This window comes from Salvelinus alpinus, chromosome 14 (genome assembly GCF_045679555.1).
Source record: "Salvelinus alpinus chromosome 14, SLU_Salpinus.1, whole genome shotgun sequence".
In the NCBI taxonomy this organism is placed as follows: Eukaryota; Metazoa; Chordata; class Actinopteri; order Salmoniformes; family Salmonidae; genus Salvelinus; species Salvelinus alpinus.
Window position 1 is genome coordinate 40,908,948 of NC_092099.1, and position 14,830 is coordinate 40,923,777.

At 42.2% G+C, this 14,830-nt stretch overlaps 1 protein-coding gene across 1 annotated transcript; it reads left to right on the forward strand.

Annotated features, from left to right (window-relative positions):
* Positions 1-788: 788 nt before the first annotated feature.
* On the forward strand, positions 789-14,194 carry LOC139538919 (inhibin beta B chain-like). The gene is made up of 2 exons (XM_071341492.1): positions 789-1,886; positions 9,935-14,194. Exons 1-2 carry the CDS (start codon positions 1,487-1,489, stop codon positions 10,768-10,770), a joined length of 1,236 nt encoding a protein of 411 aa, XP_071197593.1. The 5' UTR covers positions 789-1,486; the 3' UTR covers positions 10,771-14,194.
* Positions 14,195-14,830: the final 636 nt, after the last annotated feature.

Sequence of the window (14,830 nt, forward strand, 5' to 3'; positions counted from 1 at the left end):
CGGAAGCTGTTGGTGTTTTTTGACAAACTGTTGCATGCATTGGCACTTTACTCAGAAATAATTAACAGAGTTTTCAGATTAATGGGCCAATAGTGTAGTGAAGTTGTTTCAACAAAGGATGGCGCTGTTTGTTTTCTTTTTTCTTGTGCGTAAAAACGCACCGATGGCACGAGTTTCCAGGAATTTGTCTTTCAATTCCAAGTTATCGACAAAACCGAGTCGTTCACTGAGTGTCGGAACTTGTGAATACCTTACAAAAATGTGATGGTTAAACACATTGGAATAGAATAAAAAAGTACCATGTTCAATCAACCCCGAAAACTACAGTGTGTGTGTGTGTGTGTGTGTGTGTGTGTGTGTGTGTGTGTGTGTGTGTGTGTGTGTGTGTGTGTGTGTGTGTGTGTGTGTGTGTGTGTGTGTGTGTGTGTGTGTGTGTGTGTGTGTGTGTGTGTGTGTTTACACCATAATCTCAAAATATCGATAAAATCCTTCACATTTTAGGGTATGAGGAATCTTGCAGATATAGCTCCATATTTATTAAAATGACAATCTGTTTCAGGGCTATAATAAAATATATTGTTTATGAGGTAATTTAGTGTAAAATTATAACAGACAAATTGATATTCGGGGTTAAAAGGTGTCACCAGTATTCTCTCCATCCTGCGCTGCGCTTTTCTCCCAGCAGCACTATCCCTTGCGCGCTGTTGGTGGAACTCCCCACGTGGTTTCAACTCCTGTATAAAAACTTTCGGTGTTAGGTGGCTCCGTGTCGTGATTGCAAAGGAGAAAACTGTAAAGATAACAGCATCTCTTACTGGGCGCAGATACGTCCCATAGCCAACTCACCAATAGACAGAGAAGACAGTGATCAAGGGATCAGTTGGTATGAAATGGATTGCAATTTAATTGGATTCCTAAAGTTGCGCTTATATGAGTGAATTGAATGTAAAAGCAGTGGTAACCTCATATTTGGAACTTCACATCAGACGTTTCGAATACAAAGCCAGCGTACCGGTGAGATACGTTTGATAACTATGAGTGGTTTGCAAAGGATATGGACTGTAATAATTCGTTTTGATACGTTTGAAAACGCGGTAGAGCCATTCATTTAGTGATCATTTCAAGTTCGCCGGTCAAGACCAAAACCTCTGGAATTGTGCTTTAGATGAGAACTGGACTGATAGTGAGCTTTGGACAAAAAGGACCCAAGCCTAACAGGGCTGGAGATTAAGCAAATAACATAATATCTGCAATAATCATTAGCTCTTGACAGCAAGATCTTTTGGAATGCAAAAACTACATGGACTGTTTTGGATTACCATAACTTGTGCATCAATCATCGTTCCATGTGTATTCCCGGTGGCGCATAGTAGGATCATTACCGTGATACTTGTGAAGTAGCCTAACCATCTAACTTTAATCTCTGTATTCACGAACCACAATTCCTTTCCAGCGTGCTTTGGAATTCCAGTCTCAAAAATAGAAAATGAGAAGATATAATCTCACACTGGCTTGTTTAATGGCTTGCATACTTTCAATCCGCGGTACCTTGGGGACAACGCGGGCGCGCATAACGGGGGCAGAGACTCAAACCGTCACCCAGGAGTCGTGCGCATCGTGTGGGTTGCCGGAGGCGTCAGAACGGGTGGACATAGACCTTTTGGAAGCAGTTAAGAGGCACATCTTGAACAGATTACAAATGAGAGAAAGACCCAACATCACTCATCCTATTCCCAAGGCTGCAATGGTAACAGCGCTGAGGAGGCTTCACGCCGGTAAGGTACGGGAAGACGGGAGGGTTGAGATCCCCAACCTTGATGGACAAGCTTCCTACAGTAACGAGGTGCATGGGGAGACGTCGGAGATAATCAGTTTTGCAGAATCAGGTAATTATCGATAATCGTATGATTCATATCACTAATTTGATCACTCCTTTTATCTCCCTTTATTTCTGAGTTATGATTCATTCAGTGACACACAGTACATTACTGTAAAATTCTCTATATTAAACTGTAAAAAGTAAATGCTACCATTATCGGAATGAATTACATTAATTGAGTGGAGGGGTTTGTATTTGACATGATTTTACTGTAATTACAAGGTTTTTTTTGCTAGGTAAATTGTTTCAACATTACAAAATATGAATTAATAGTTGGTATTTTATATCACTTGCGCTTCTAGAGGTCTTAACAAAGGCTTCCAAACTGGCAGCAACTACAGGACAAAACAGACCAAAAGGACATGTCAAAATGCTCAACTATTTAAGGTTTAGATGCCAGATGCCACTCGAATCTGTTTTCATACATTTTAAATTCATTGGGCACTATAACCACATAGGAGTTAAATTGGAACAGCATTCTGACTCACAGGTGCAACAAATATAGCCTCTTACAATGCACACCTCATAATATCTTAATAATATCTTAATAAGCCAGAAACAACAATACCATGCATCCACTAGAGGTCAAAAAGTTTTTGGCACTCCAAAGATATGGTATGGTACTGTATTCTGCAACAAGCTCTCACATTCTCACGTCAGAATTAGACGTTCATTGACGTTTCTCAAATGTAAGATTAAGTTTAAGCATTAACTCTGAATGGTTAAGGTAAGGGTTAAGGTTAGACATTAACTCTGAATGGTTAACTTTTACTTGGTACTCATCCCGGATCCGGGAGCACCCCCCACAGTAAAAAAGCTGACTAGCATAGCCTAGCATAGCGTCACAAGTAAATACTAGCATCTAAATATCATTAAATCACAAGTCCAAGACACCAGATGAAAGATACACTTCTTGTGAATCCAGCCATCATTTCTGATTTTTAAAATGTTTTACAGGGAAGACACAATATGTAAATCTATTAGCTAACCACGTTAGCAAAAGACACCACTTTTTTTTTACTCCACCAGTTTTTTACTCCACCAGTAGCTATCACTAATTCGACTAAATAAAGATATATATAGCCACTAACCAAGAAACAACTTCATAAGATGACAGTCTGATAACATATTTATGGTATAGCATATGTTTTTTTAGAAAAATGTGCATTTTTCAGGTATAAATCATAGTTTACCATTGCAGCCACTATCACAAAACTCACCAAAGCGACTAGAATAACTACAGAGAGCAACGTGTATTACCTAATTACTCATCATAAAACATTTCTTAAAAATACACAGCCTACAGCAATTGAAAGACACAGATCTTGTGAATCCAGACAATATTTCAGATTTTCTAAGTGTTTTACAGCGAAAACACAATATATCGTTATATTAGCATACCACATGAGCTAACATCACCCCAGCATTGATTCAAGGCAAAAAGAGCGATAACGTTATCACCACCAAAATATATAAATTTTTTCACTAACCTTCTCAGAATTCTTCAGATGACAGTCCTGTAACATCATATTACACAATGCATATAGAGTTTGTTCGAAAATGTGCATATTTAGCATCACAAATCGTGGTTATGCAATGTAATCTGTCAAAACATGGCATGCATTCTGGCCGGCGCCATCTTGGAAAGGCACCTAAGTTTACGATTATTTATCGATTAGATTGACTAAAAAAATACAGGTTGGACAGCTAATGAAAGATGCATTAGTTATTAATGCAACCGCTGAGTTAGATTTTTAAAATTAACGTTACTAGACATACAGTGTGCGTTACAGCCAGACTAGTGCCGCAACAATGGCCGACAAATGCGTTTACATTTTTCCACATAAATACGGAATAAAATCATAAATAGCTCTTACTTTTGGACGAGCTTCCATCAGTATCTTGGGCAATGTGTACTTTGTCCAAAATAATCGTTACTTTAAGGGTTAAGGGTTAAGGTTAGACATTAACTCTGAATGGTTAAGGTAAGGGTTAAGGTTAGACATTAACTCCGAATGGTTAAGGTAAGGGTTAAGGTTAGACATTAACTCTGAATGGTTAAGGTAAGGGTTAAGGTTAGACATTAACTCTGAATGGTTAAGGTAAGGGTTAAGGTTAGACATTAACTCTGAATGGTTAAGGTAAGGGTTAAGGTTAGACATTAACTCCGAATGGTTAAGGTAAGGGTTAAGGTTAGACATTAACTCTGAATGGTTAAGGTAAGGGTTAAGGTTAGACATTAACTCTGAATGGTTAAGGTTAGACATTAACTCTGAATGGTTAAGGTAAGGGTTAAGGTTAGACATTAACTCTGAATGGTTAAGGTAAGGGTTAAGGTTTGGGATATAAAACAAAAATCTACAAAACAACTTTCTGTCACTGAACATGCAACCTTTTGCATTAGAGGCTTACGCCCATCCTCCATCCCTTTCCATATTACCCAAACAAAACTGAAACCTACTTGAAGGTAACAGCACACACTGTTACCCCTAGTGGCCAGTTGACATCCTCAGACATGGATGAACTTCTAATACTGACTTGTATCACGGGTGACCTTCTTTGGGGTGGAATTACAGTACCATTGGAAATATTTCCCTGCCCATAACATTTCCCAAAATGCACCATAATTTGCAGTATACTGCAGTAAAATGTTTCAGAGTATTTTTCTGTTGATAATACCCCAAATTACCGGATAAATTACAGTTTTCCGTTACAGTGTAGACAATCAGCACGTTTTTCTGTACTCAGATACATTAAGTGCAATGGGTTTCCTCAAAACATTTGAGTAATAACAGCACATTGGGGTTTACAGTGGACTCACACACAAGGCCAGATGAGCAAATCATAGATGGTTGTGCATCAACAGTTTTTCTCCTGTTATGTCAGACACTGACAGTAACTCAATTAGCCATGTCAGTTACCAATTTTTTGATTCGTAAGTTAATCTAGCCAGCTATCTAAACTTGTAGTAATCATGGCCGAATACCGACCAGGCACGCAGGGCACGTTCCCAGGGACCCTGACCCCCAGGGGGCCCCAATTCATTTTGTTTGTCACTTTCACTCAGATATCATTAACATGCCATAAGTCATGGCAGAATGTGTAGAATCGCAGGTAATTAGCGTTAAAACTGCAAAAATTACTCCCTGCCCCATGGAAAATATTTATAATTTGCAGAAAACTCTACGTTACACAACCAAGGCAGGGCCCCCCAGTTATCATGTGGGCCCTCCATTTCCTCTCCTCCCCCATCTGATGACTTATTGAGAGCGGGCTCCTGAGTCATCCTGTGGTTGGTGTTTGCATTTTTTTTTTTTATATAATAAATATATATACTACATATATAATATACAGTAAACTGTCTATTTAGTTTTTAATTCTTTATTTTGTTTCCCTCTTGGGCACACTACGGGCCTCGGCCTCAGCCCCTGTAAGCCCCTTTATTAATCCGGCCCTGTACACACACACACTCTGTGAGCTCTAATCTATCATCAGTTAGATAACTGAAATCAATAATTGGCAGGTTAGTGAGGTGAGAACGTCCTATTTAACTGTTTTTAAAAAAAAAAAACGTTTTTTTAGCAGAGGAAGCATAGATCCCGGTCCCGCAGTACGAAGCTGCAGCACAAACAGTACAATCAGCTTGGATGGATTCCTAGCTGTTGCCTTCGAATAGGAATGTTTTTATTTTATTTAACCTTTATTTAACTAAGCAAGTCAGTTGAGAACAAATTCGTATTTACAATGACGACCTACCCCGGCCAAACCCTAACAACGCTGGGCCAATTGTGCGCCGCCCTATGGGACAGGTTATGCGGACGTATAGCAACCCAAAGGTTGCGTGTTTTTGCAACTACTTAGCATGTTAGCCAACCCTTCCCCTAACCCTAATCTTAACCCTTTAACTTAACCCCAACACTAACCTTAAACTTAAACTTAACCCCAACCTTAACCTTAAAACCCCTTACCCATAACCCCTTTAGCTAATATTAGCCACCCAACTAACATTAGTGTTAGTGACCTAGCTAACGTTAGCCACAACAAATTGGAATTTGTGACATATCATACATTTTGCAAATTCGTAAAATATTGTAGGAATTGCAATTTGTAACAAATTGTACGAATTGCAAATTAATACATCCCATATGAAACGTAACATACTAATTGGAGTGTGCCAGAATTACATTTTACTATGTTACATTTACCTCTGAGTCCATGTTAAACGCAAGGCAATTTTTAGGAGAGCACCCCCGGTTGTGGGTTCGGGTGATGGAGAGGTGGAGGAGGAGGGTGCATGGTGTGCCCATATCACAGTTTTCTAAAGAATGTTTTTGTCATATAATGGTTCACCAACCAGGCCTCTTTGCTTTTGCCATTATTCACAACACCTTTGAGCCTTTGTGCAGCATTGTGCCATGGAACTGGCTTTGCTCCCTGTTCTGTAGACCCCCTCTGCCTTCAGGCCAGCTGGCACTCACCCCCAGAGCCCAGAGTCCAGGCTGCCAGCCAGGGCATGGAGAGAGGGACAAGGCCCCTAGAGCGACCTGGAGAGAGGCAGCTAGACCTGGCCCAGGCACAGGCCGGGTGATGTCACAGTCAAAGATCAAGGTGTGCTGCTAGGGGCCGGGGGAAGTTTGTGCTGGACATTACTGGATGACTGATAGGGGCTGAGGGGAGTTTGTGCTGGACATTACTGGAAGACTGATAGGGGCTGAGGGGAGTTTGTGCTGGACATTACTGGATGACTGATAGGGGCTGAGAGGAGTTTGTGCTGGACATTACTGGATGACTGCGAAGTATCAGGCCAAAGTATTTTGTGAGGTGAGTGGGACGCTGTCCTGTCTAATTCACATAGTTTTAACTGTATTGTTTTCAGCAAGCTAGGAGCTAGGAGGCAGCTATTGCTCTCAGTCACCAATCAGTCTTAGACTGCATAGCGGAGCAGAGGCTGAGACTGAGCTCACTGCCAACGTTCCAGGTAAGGAACAGTGCCAACCTCCCGTCTCTTATGACACGGTCCCGCGGGCCCTCGCTTTGGCGGCGGTATTCGGTGTCCCGTAACCACGGGAGCGAAGCGGAGGGCAGGGGGAGATGTGAGCATCTCGATTGTCGTTGGTATAGCCGCTTGGACCGGTTGAACTCCCTGTGACTCCGGTCCAAGTAACGGAATTAAGACTTCATTATTGGATGTCATTAACTCTGGCCCAGTCCCCGGGTTGTATCCCAAATGGCACCCTATTCCCTATATAGTGCACTACTTTTGACCAGAGCTATATGGGCCCTGGTAAAAATGTGTGCACTATAGAGTGAATAGGGTGCCATTTGGGATGCAACCCTGCAGGGCTATAGGGCTGGCTTCTGGGTTTACTCTGGGACACAGTCTTTCATGAAGAAACATCAATCATGCCCTGTCTGGAGCCGCTCCAGGCATTTTCCACATCACACTCAATCCATGCACCCCCCCCTCCAACCCCCTCCCTGTGTGTCATTTCTCCACCACTACCACCAAAGCAGCTTACTAACTGCTGGCCAAATGGAGCTCACCCTGACCTGCTGTGCTCTTTCCCCCTCTCCTATTTCCCTGTGTGGAATTCCTGGAGTGCTGAGCTGAGCGCTGTGCTCCAGCAGCCTAAGGGATGCCTGTCAGAGCCGTGTGTGTGTGTCACTGCGAGGCGAGGCTCCTGTCAAAGCAGCGGTGCTCCGCGATGTGCGGTCTCTGTTGACACAGACTTTGAGTAATCAGCATAGCACCCTGCTACATACACCCTGCCTATGTTGCGCACATGCACACACAAACACACATACACACACTGACTGCCGGCGCATCTGCCTCCCTGCCTCCCTGATTTTTTTGTCTGCCTGATTGCCCACATGCTTACCTACCTGTCTGCCTGATTTCCCGCCTGTTTACATACCCGTCTGCCTGATTTCCCGCCTGCTTACCGACCTGTCTGCCTGTCGGCCTGCCTTGTTGGTGTTGATAGCGCAGGTGGGGACACGCTGAGGCAGCTGTAGCTCCAGCAGCGCTAGCTCCACCAGAGAGAGAGAGGCCCACCCAGATGTCACCCTCCCTTCACCTGCCCTGCCCTAACCATGCCTGGCCCAGGAGCACATTGACCCCAGGCACACTCCGAGTCAGGCAGCACACCTCCTGGTTTAACTGGTCTCCTCCCTAACCTCCTTCCTCACCTCGCTTCCCCCCTCACCTTCCCACAGCCTGCAGTCAGTGCACACCAGGGTTAAAGCACCTGGCTATGTGTTTTTGTGGTATTTTAGAAAATGAATGAAAAGCTAAATAGTTGAAGTGTTTTCTAGGATGATTCTCAATCCACTTCAGCATCCATTTTAATGTGGCCACCCACTGGGCACACACTGGTTGAATCAATGTTGTTTCCACAGCTTTTCAATGAAATTGAACCAACATGGAATAGATGTTGAATTTACGTCTGTGGCCAGTGGGCAATCTCAGATACTCTAACTTGTGGGTCATTAAAAATGTTATTTTTTTCCCAGGTGGGATATAAAGCTACAGATACACTCCACCACATTTTTTTTTTACAAGATCATATGACCATGCTTTAGACTGGAGTATCTTTGTAGTCAGAGATTCAGACTGCCATCTCTCCCCACCCAGCACTTCATTGCCTCACATACACTGTCACTCAGGGTACAGATAGAGAAACGCCCTGGCCTAGAAGCTCCCCTGTTGATCACTGGGAGCTGTTGAGGCAAGCAGCAAGGCATGGTAGTAAATGAGGCGAGGTTAGATACTCCTTACCTCGGGCCATGACAGCAGTTAAAACAGGGGAAAACTGTTATTGAGTCAATACCTTTATATCTACACTTCTGATGCATTTCCATACATACAGTTCTTCTTACGTTCTTGATACTGCACCCTGAGGGTTCGATGTCGATGTTGCTGAAATGAATGCACCTTGTGCTTTTGTTGTTGCCACAGGGATGTGTTTGTTTGTGTGTGTGTGTGTGTTACTTTGGCTCCCAGCTGACATACTGTAGCGGGAGGCAGAACTAGTCTGAACAGGTCTGGGTGAAATGAATGTAAAATCACTGTTACTGGAGTACGTTGTAAACGTAGGATTGCTTTAAAAGGACCATCTTTGGTGGTCAGCTGTTGACACCAACTCACGCTAATCAGTGTGTAAACAAAGACATTTGGCCGCTTCAACATGTGCTCAGCTGAAGCCGATCCTGGCTAACCCCCAGACAGAACCCTCTCGGTTTTCACAGTCATTTGGAAGACATAATTAGGCTTCAAAAAAGATACAGCCGACTCCAAACTCCATTATGCCGTAGACATTTGGAATCTCTTCATTGTGTCATTTTAGAAAGTGGCCAATGTCATGCAAATGTATTTTATTTTTGCCTCATCATGCTATTGGTTAGTTGGGCCACGCGCTCAATGCCAGGCAGTAGCGAGGCTGTCTCCTAATACCTCAATGGAGTCTTTATGCTGTCAGTCTCAGAGGCTCCGGGGAGCTCAGGGGGTTTCACAGCAGTGCCTCACACACACACATACACACACGCACGCACGCACGCACGCACACACACAAACAGCAAACTCAATTAACCCCCTGGTGCCCGGGCCTTGTCCACCCCCCTCCTCCACTCTCATAGTGTTCACAATCAGACCTGAGGCCAACTGGGCCTGCTCCCAGAACTGGGCTGTCAGGAGGAACAGACTATAAGGAACTAGGCTAACGGCATGTGATGTATGAGAAAGAGAGTGGTGATGGAGGAGAGGATGGACAGAAGTGACTGAAGTACTCTCTTTCTGGCTCCCTGCTTGGGGATCCCTGTGAATGTTTGTCCACTTTTCTTCCCTCTTACAAATGACACTCATATGTAGTGTGACATAACTTTAATCACAGAGACACAAGTTGGAAAACTGTGTGGATTTCATCCTCCTGTCCTGTTTTACTTTGTGAATCTTGTCAGCTTTTCTAACTTGCCCTTTAAAATGGTCAGTTTATTCTCTTGACCCTTGACTGTACGGTATATATCACTAAACCCACGTTTCTCTCTCTTCTCGATCAGATGAGCTGGCTTCTTCTCAAGCCTCTAAGTCCAGCCTCCACTTCCTCATCTCCAGTGAAGGGAACCAGAACCTGCATGTGTCTCAGGCCAACCTGTGGCTCTACTTCAGGCTGCTGCCCACCGGCTCCGAGAAAGGGCCTCGACGGAGAGTCACAGTTAAAATCCACTACCATGAGGCAGGGACTGGAGCTGCAGGTGGAGCCAGGGGAGGAACAGGGGCAGGGGCAGGCGGAGGAGGTCGGTGGACCCTAGTGGAGAAGCGTGTGGACCTAAAGCGCAGCGGCTGGCACACCTTCCCCCTGTCAGAGGCAGTGAGGGCCCTGTTTGGTAAGGGCGGCCGGCGGCAGGACCTGGAGGTGCGTTGTGAGGGCTGTGAGGCATTCAACGTGGTTCCTATCTTAGTTGACCCAGCAGAACCCTCACACAGGCCCTTTCTGGTGGTCCGGGCACGGCAGGTGGAAGGGAACCACCGCATCAGGAAGAGGGGGCTGGAGTGTGACGGGAGCAGTGGAGGCCTGTGCTGCAGACGACAGTTCTACATAGACTTTCGCCTCATTGGCTGGAACGACTGGATCATCGCACCCGCGGGTTATTACGGTAACTACTGCGAGGGAAGCTGCCCGGCGTACATGGCGGGGGTACCGGGGTCGGCGTCATCGTTCCACACGGCGGTGGTCAACCAGTACCGGATGAGGGGCATGAGCCCCGGCTCGGTCAACTCCTGTTGTATCCCCACCAAGCTCAGTACCATGTCTATGCTGTACTTCGACGATGAGTACAACATAGTAAAACGAGACGTGCCCAATATGATAGTGGAAGAGTGTGGCTGTGCCTGAGTGTCTGTGACTTTTTAAACTTTGAAAGTTAAATCAAACGACGATAGTCAAAATGTCTTGTACAAAAACACCTTTTTGTATGACACAGATATAAATATATAGTTATATGGAAGCACACCAACAGGTACACACAAACAAGATGTATTTATGGTTTGTTGTATTTATCTGGCTGAGTGAGGCCAGGTTCTGTCCATTCCATATTAAGAACTTCAGAACGGTTCCAGAGTTTTGGGAAGAGAAGGAAATGGTTGATCACCAAATGATAACATTTTTCTAGTTTGCCATTTCTAGAGGAAAAATAATGGTCCTTCAACTCTTCTGAAGATGGAAAGAAAAGCGCTTAAGGAAACAGCACACCAGGACATTGACAAAACAAAAGCACTGACAATGACAATTCATCAGCTTATATAATTCAGAAACACCAGCACTTCCATAAAGAAAGTCATAAAGACACTGTGACTGTCTGATCCTGTGGAATTATAACATAAACTGTGTCAGCAAGCGCTTATTATTGAATAAAGCTTTTCCAGGACTACACTCATGTCCAAGTGAGGTAACGACACAACATTGACATATTGTTGTTGACATTGGACCACGTTCTTTCCTCCTGCTTGTGTAAGTGTCTGTCTGTCTGTCTGTCTGTCTGTCTGTCTGTCTGTCTGTCTGTCTGTCTGTCTGTCTGTCTGTCTGTCTGTCTGTCTGTCTGTCTGTCTGTCTGTCTGTCTGTCTGTCTGTCTGTCTGTCTGTCTGTCTGTCTGTCTGTCTGTCTGTCTGTCTGTGACCATGCTGCAAGCAATCGCTCACTGAGTTCAAAGGTGAAGATGGACCTTTGTGCAAACTGCACTACATACACTTAATCCTGAGAACGGAGAGTCCCCACTGCCCCTACTTGTTCCGATAAAGTGGACCTCGAAGTGGTGATGAGTTTTTTGTTAGGGCCCAACAGGGCATGATGGTGCAGTGCAGCACTTGCAGACTAAACTCTTTAAATGCACACTCCCACTCCTAATAGCACTTGCATATTGAAATGCCTTCAAAGTGGTACTGAGTGTCCTGTCATAAATAAGTGCCACATGATCTATGCAATGTATAGTAACCCACCCATGCCCACCCATACAACTGAACATACCAGACTGAACTGAACTTTCTCCTCCTCCTATGCTAATGCATCTCCTATCAAATACTTGAAATGTGATCTTTCGCTTCCGTTTTTTCAAAGCGAATGATTGTTATGACATTTGCACTGAAAAGTTGCGAGATTAGTTAATAAACAAACTGCCATTGAAAAGTTATTTTTATAGAAGTAAATTTACATTTTTTGTTTAATAAAGTAATTTACCTACACAGCAAATTCTCCAGTGTTAAATCCACACTGAGAGTGTTAAATTAACACTGAATGTGTTGGCCCGTATCGGCACTGGAACAGTGTTAAATTAACACACTGATAGGTGTAAAGCCTAATTTCCCAGAATACCTTGCCTTTGAGTGAATTATAGAATTACCACTCCTGACTGTCTTTGTTAGTGACAGAGACATGGTTGTTGCATTCATCCATTTTCAGTCTTCTGGACTTCAGCATGTGAGATCCTGAGAGAATATTTTATTAAAATGGTATTATTTAACACAATACAATAAGTATTTCATAAGGCCGTATTTTCAGGGACTACACTCTAAACATAACAATTAACTCTATAACACTTATTGGTTTAAAATAACACCCAGTGTTGGTGTTAATAACCGGAGTTTAACCAAAACCGCGCTCATCATTATTATATTTCCCAGCATGGTCTATTGCGGGTTCATTTGAATAATTGTTTGTTTCAATATCTATGTTTTTGCATGTACATTAATTGATTGATTAATCCTATGCTTCTCAAATATAAATGAGATACATTTTCTTAACTAATTCAATATGTTACTTGGATTTGTTGCACCTGTTACTGAAATGGTTGTTCCAGTTTAGATCCTTTAGGTAGTCTCATATTTCAGTCTTCCCAACTCTGGTAGTTGCATATGATAAAAAATGCAGAACGTTGGATATCCCCACTCTGGCTAGAGTTCAATCGGAATTACACAGCATTATACAAGCCAGCATAATGTGACAGGTTGCATGAATAAGGCAAAAATGTTGGGTTGTTTGGATTACCCAACATGGGTTAATTTAACCATGAATTTAGTTTTTATTCACCTTCATGCTGTGTTGACCAAACAGCTCTGTCTTTTTGAATGTAATCTATCGGTTATTTTCAGGAGGCAGGACTTATTAAGGGCATGGCTTTTAGAAAGTTATTTTTGGTCATGTGAGATTAAATGTAATTCCTGTTGATAATGTAAGTTTGTACACTGTAATGTAACAATTCTATAAATATTATTGTACATTACATATTTTAATACAAAAATATTAACATTATGATATACATATAGCAAGAAAGTGTTAACTATCCTACTGGGAAGATCACATTTGCATAGGCTGTTAAGGAACTCACACATTTCTGTACGCTTCATTAAAGCTACCAAAGTGTTAGTGTTCAACCATAACATGCAATAACAATTCAACAGAACAGATTAACTGGAATTACATTTACTCTCATGGGTGGCAAAAATAACTTGCTGAAAGTCACACCCCTAAAAAGCCAAGCCTCCTTGTCTTGTGATCTGACCTGCTGGGTCATATCTCAATAAACAAGCGTCAACAAACCAAACTATGTCTTAATTTTTTTTAGAAAATAACTGTGACCCAATGCCTGCAACCCAGCAGTTGGTTCATGCAAACAATCCAGTATTCTTTTGTTTATGTCCTCAAAATAAGGACTCATGAAATACATATTGTATTTTTTAAATAATTACATTTTAATAATGGTATTTTAATTTAGGATTTCACTTGGTTAAGACCATAGGGCTGTAAGTGGATGAATGCAACAATCTTGTCTCTGTCACTAACAAATTCAGTCATGGGTGGTAACTCCACAATTCACTCGAAATGCAAAGCACTCTGGGAAATATGCAAATTATTACACTAAGCAGTGTGTTAATTCAACACTGTTCAGTGTCTATACGGGTCCACACTTTCAGTGTTAATTTAACTCTGGGGAATTTGCTGTGTAATAATGGAACCAAAGAGGCCAAGATTATTTTAGCTTGATCATAAGAGGCCTAATCTACGTATCAGGGTACACTATGATGATTCCATTTCTTAGTTTTATTATTTCCTTTCTCTGTCTATTTTGTACAATAAACATGTGGAACACTTAATTTTTCATCTTTAATTCTATTTTTTCAGTTTTTCTATTTAATAAAAATATATTTTTAGTTCCTGTTTCAGAATAATTTAGTCATGTAAATGTCATCTGTACAGTTTATGTAAAATAAAATGTGTTTTCTTAAAATATTTTGTAATTTTAAAATAAATTCTTACTCTGCATTATTATTGTATTCTCCAGTGTTGTGGTCGAAATCCTTTTAGTGAGTCCTTTCAGGCACTCAACATTCAGCAGCTTCTAGATGTGGAAAGAAAACAAAGGAACTTCAATAGCAATCTGCATCTATACTGCTCCATATATGTAAAACATCTCACTGTCAGTGTCAGGACTGTGCCCCTTGCTTACTAGCTGTACTATTCCTCATCATTTGCTGAAGTGGTGAAAAAGCTAACTGGTAAGCATGTAACTGTCTGTCAGAACAGTACTAGTTGTACCTAGCTAGGTTTCATTTGGGAACAGTACAGATTTGAGAGATCCTCCAGCAGCGTGTAGCCACATGGCCTTATTACATTACAGCCAACGGGTTCCCCTGAAAGAGTCTTATTTGACTGTTGCTGTTTATCAGAGCCACGGGCTAAGGTTGCCAGAATGACAGTTGTAGCTATGTGTACATTTGTAGGATCTTAATTCGAGCCAGTTAGCTACAGCAGGAAAATAATCCTGCAGCAACAGTAAATGTGAATTATTATGTGGATTATAATTAATGGACATTTTTGGAGTGGTTGAAAAAACATTTGTCAGGGAAAATCAAGTCTGAAATTTCAAAGTGGAAATTACAAACTTTAGAAGCCTTTTTAAAC

Bases quoted from the DNA above. Each gene is read 5' to 3' on its own strand.
- LOC139538919 (XM_071341492.1), top strand. From the start codon at position 1,487: ATGAGAAGATATAATCTCACACTGGCTTGTTTAATGGCTTGCATACTT. The intron at 1,887-9,934 runs GTAATTATCGAT...CTTCTCGATCAG, and splicing joins AATCAGTTTTGCAGAATCAG to ATGAGCTGGCTTCTTCTCAA.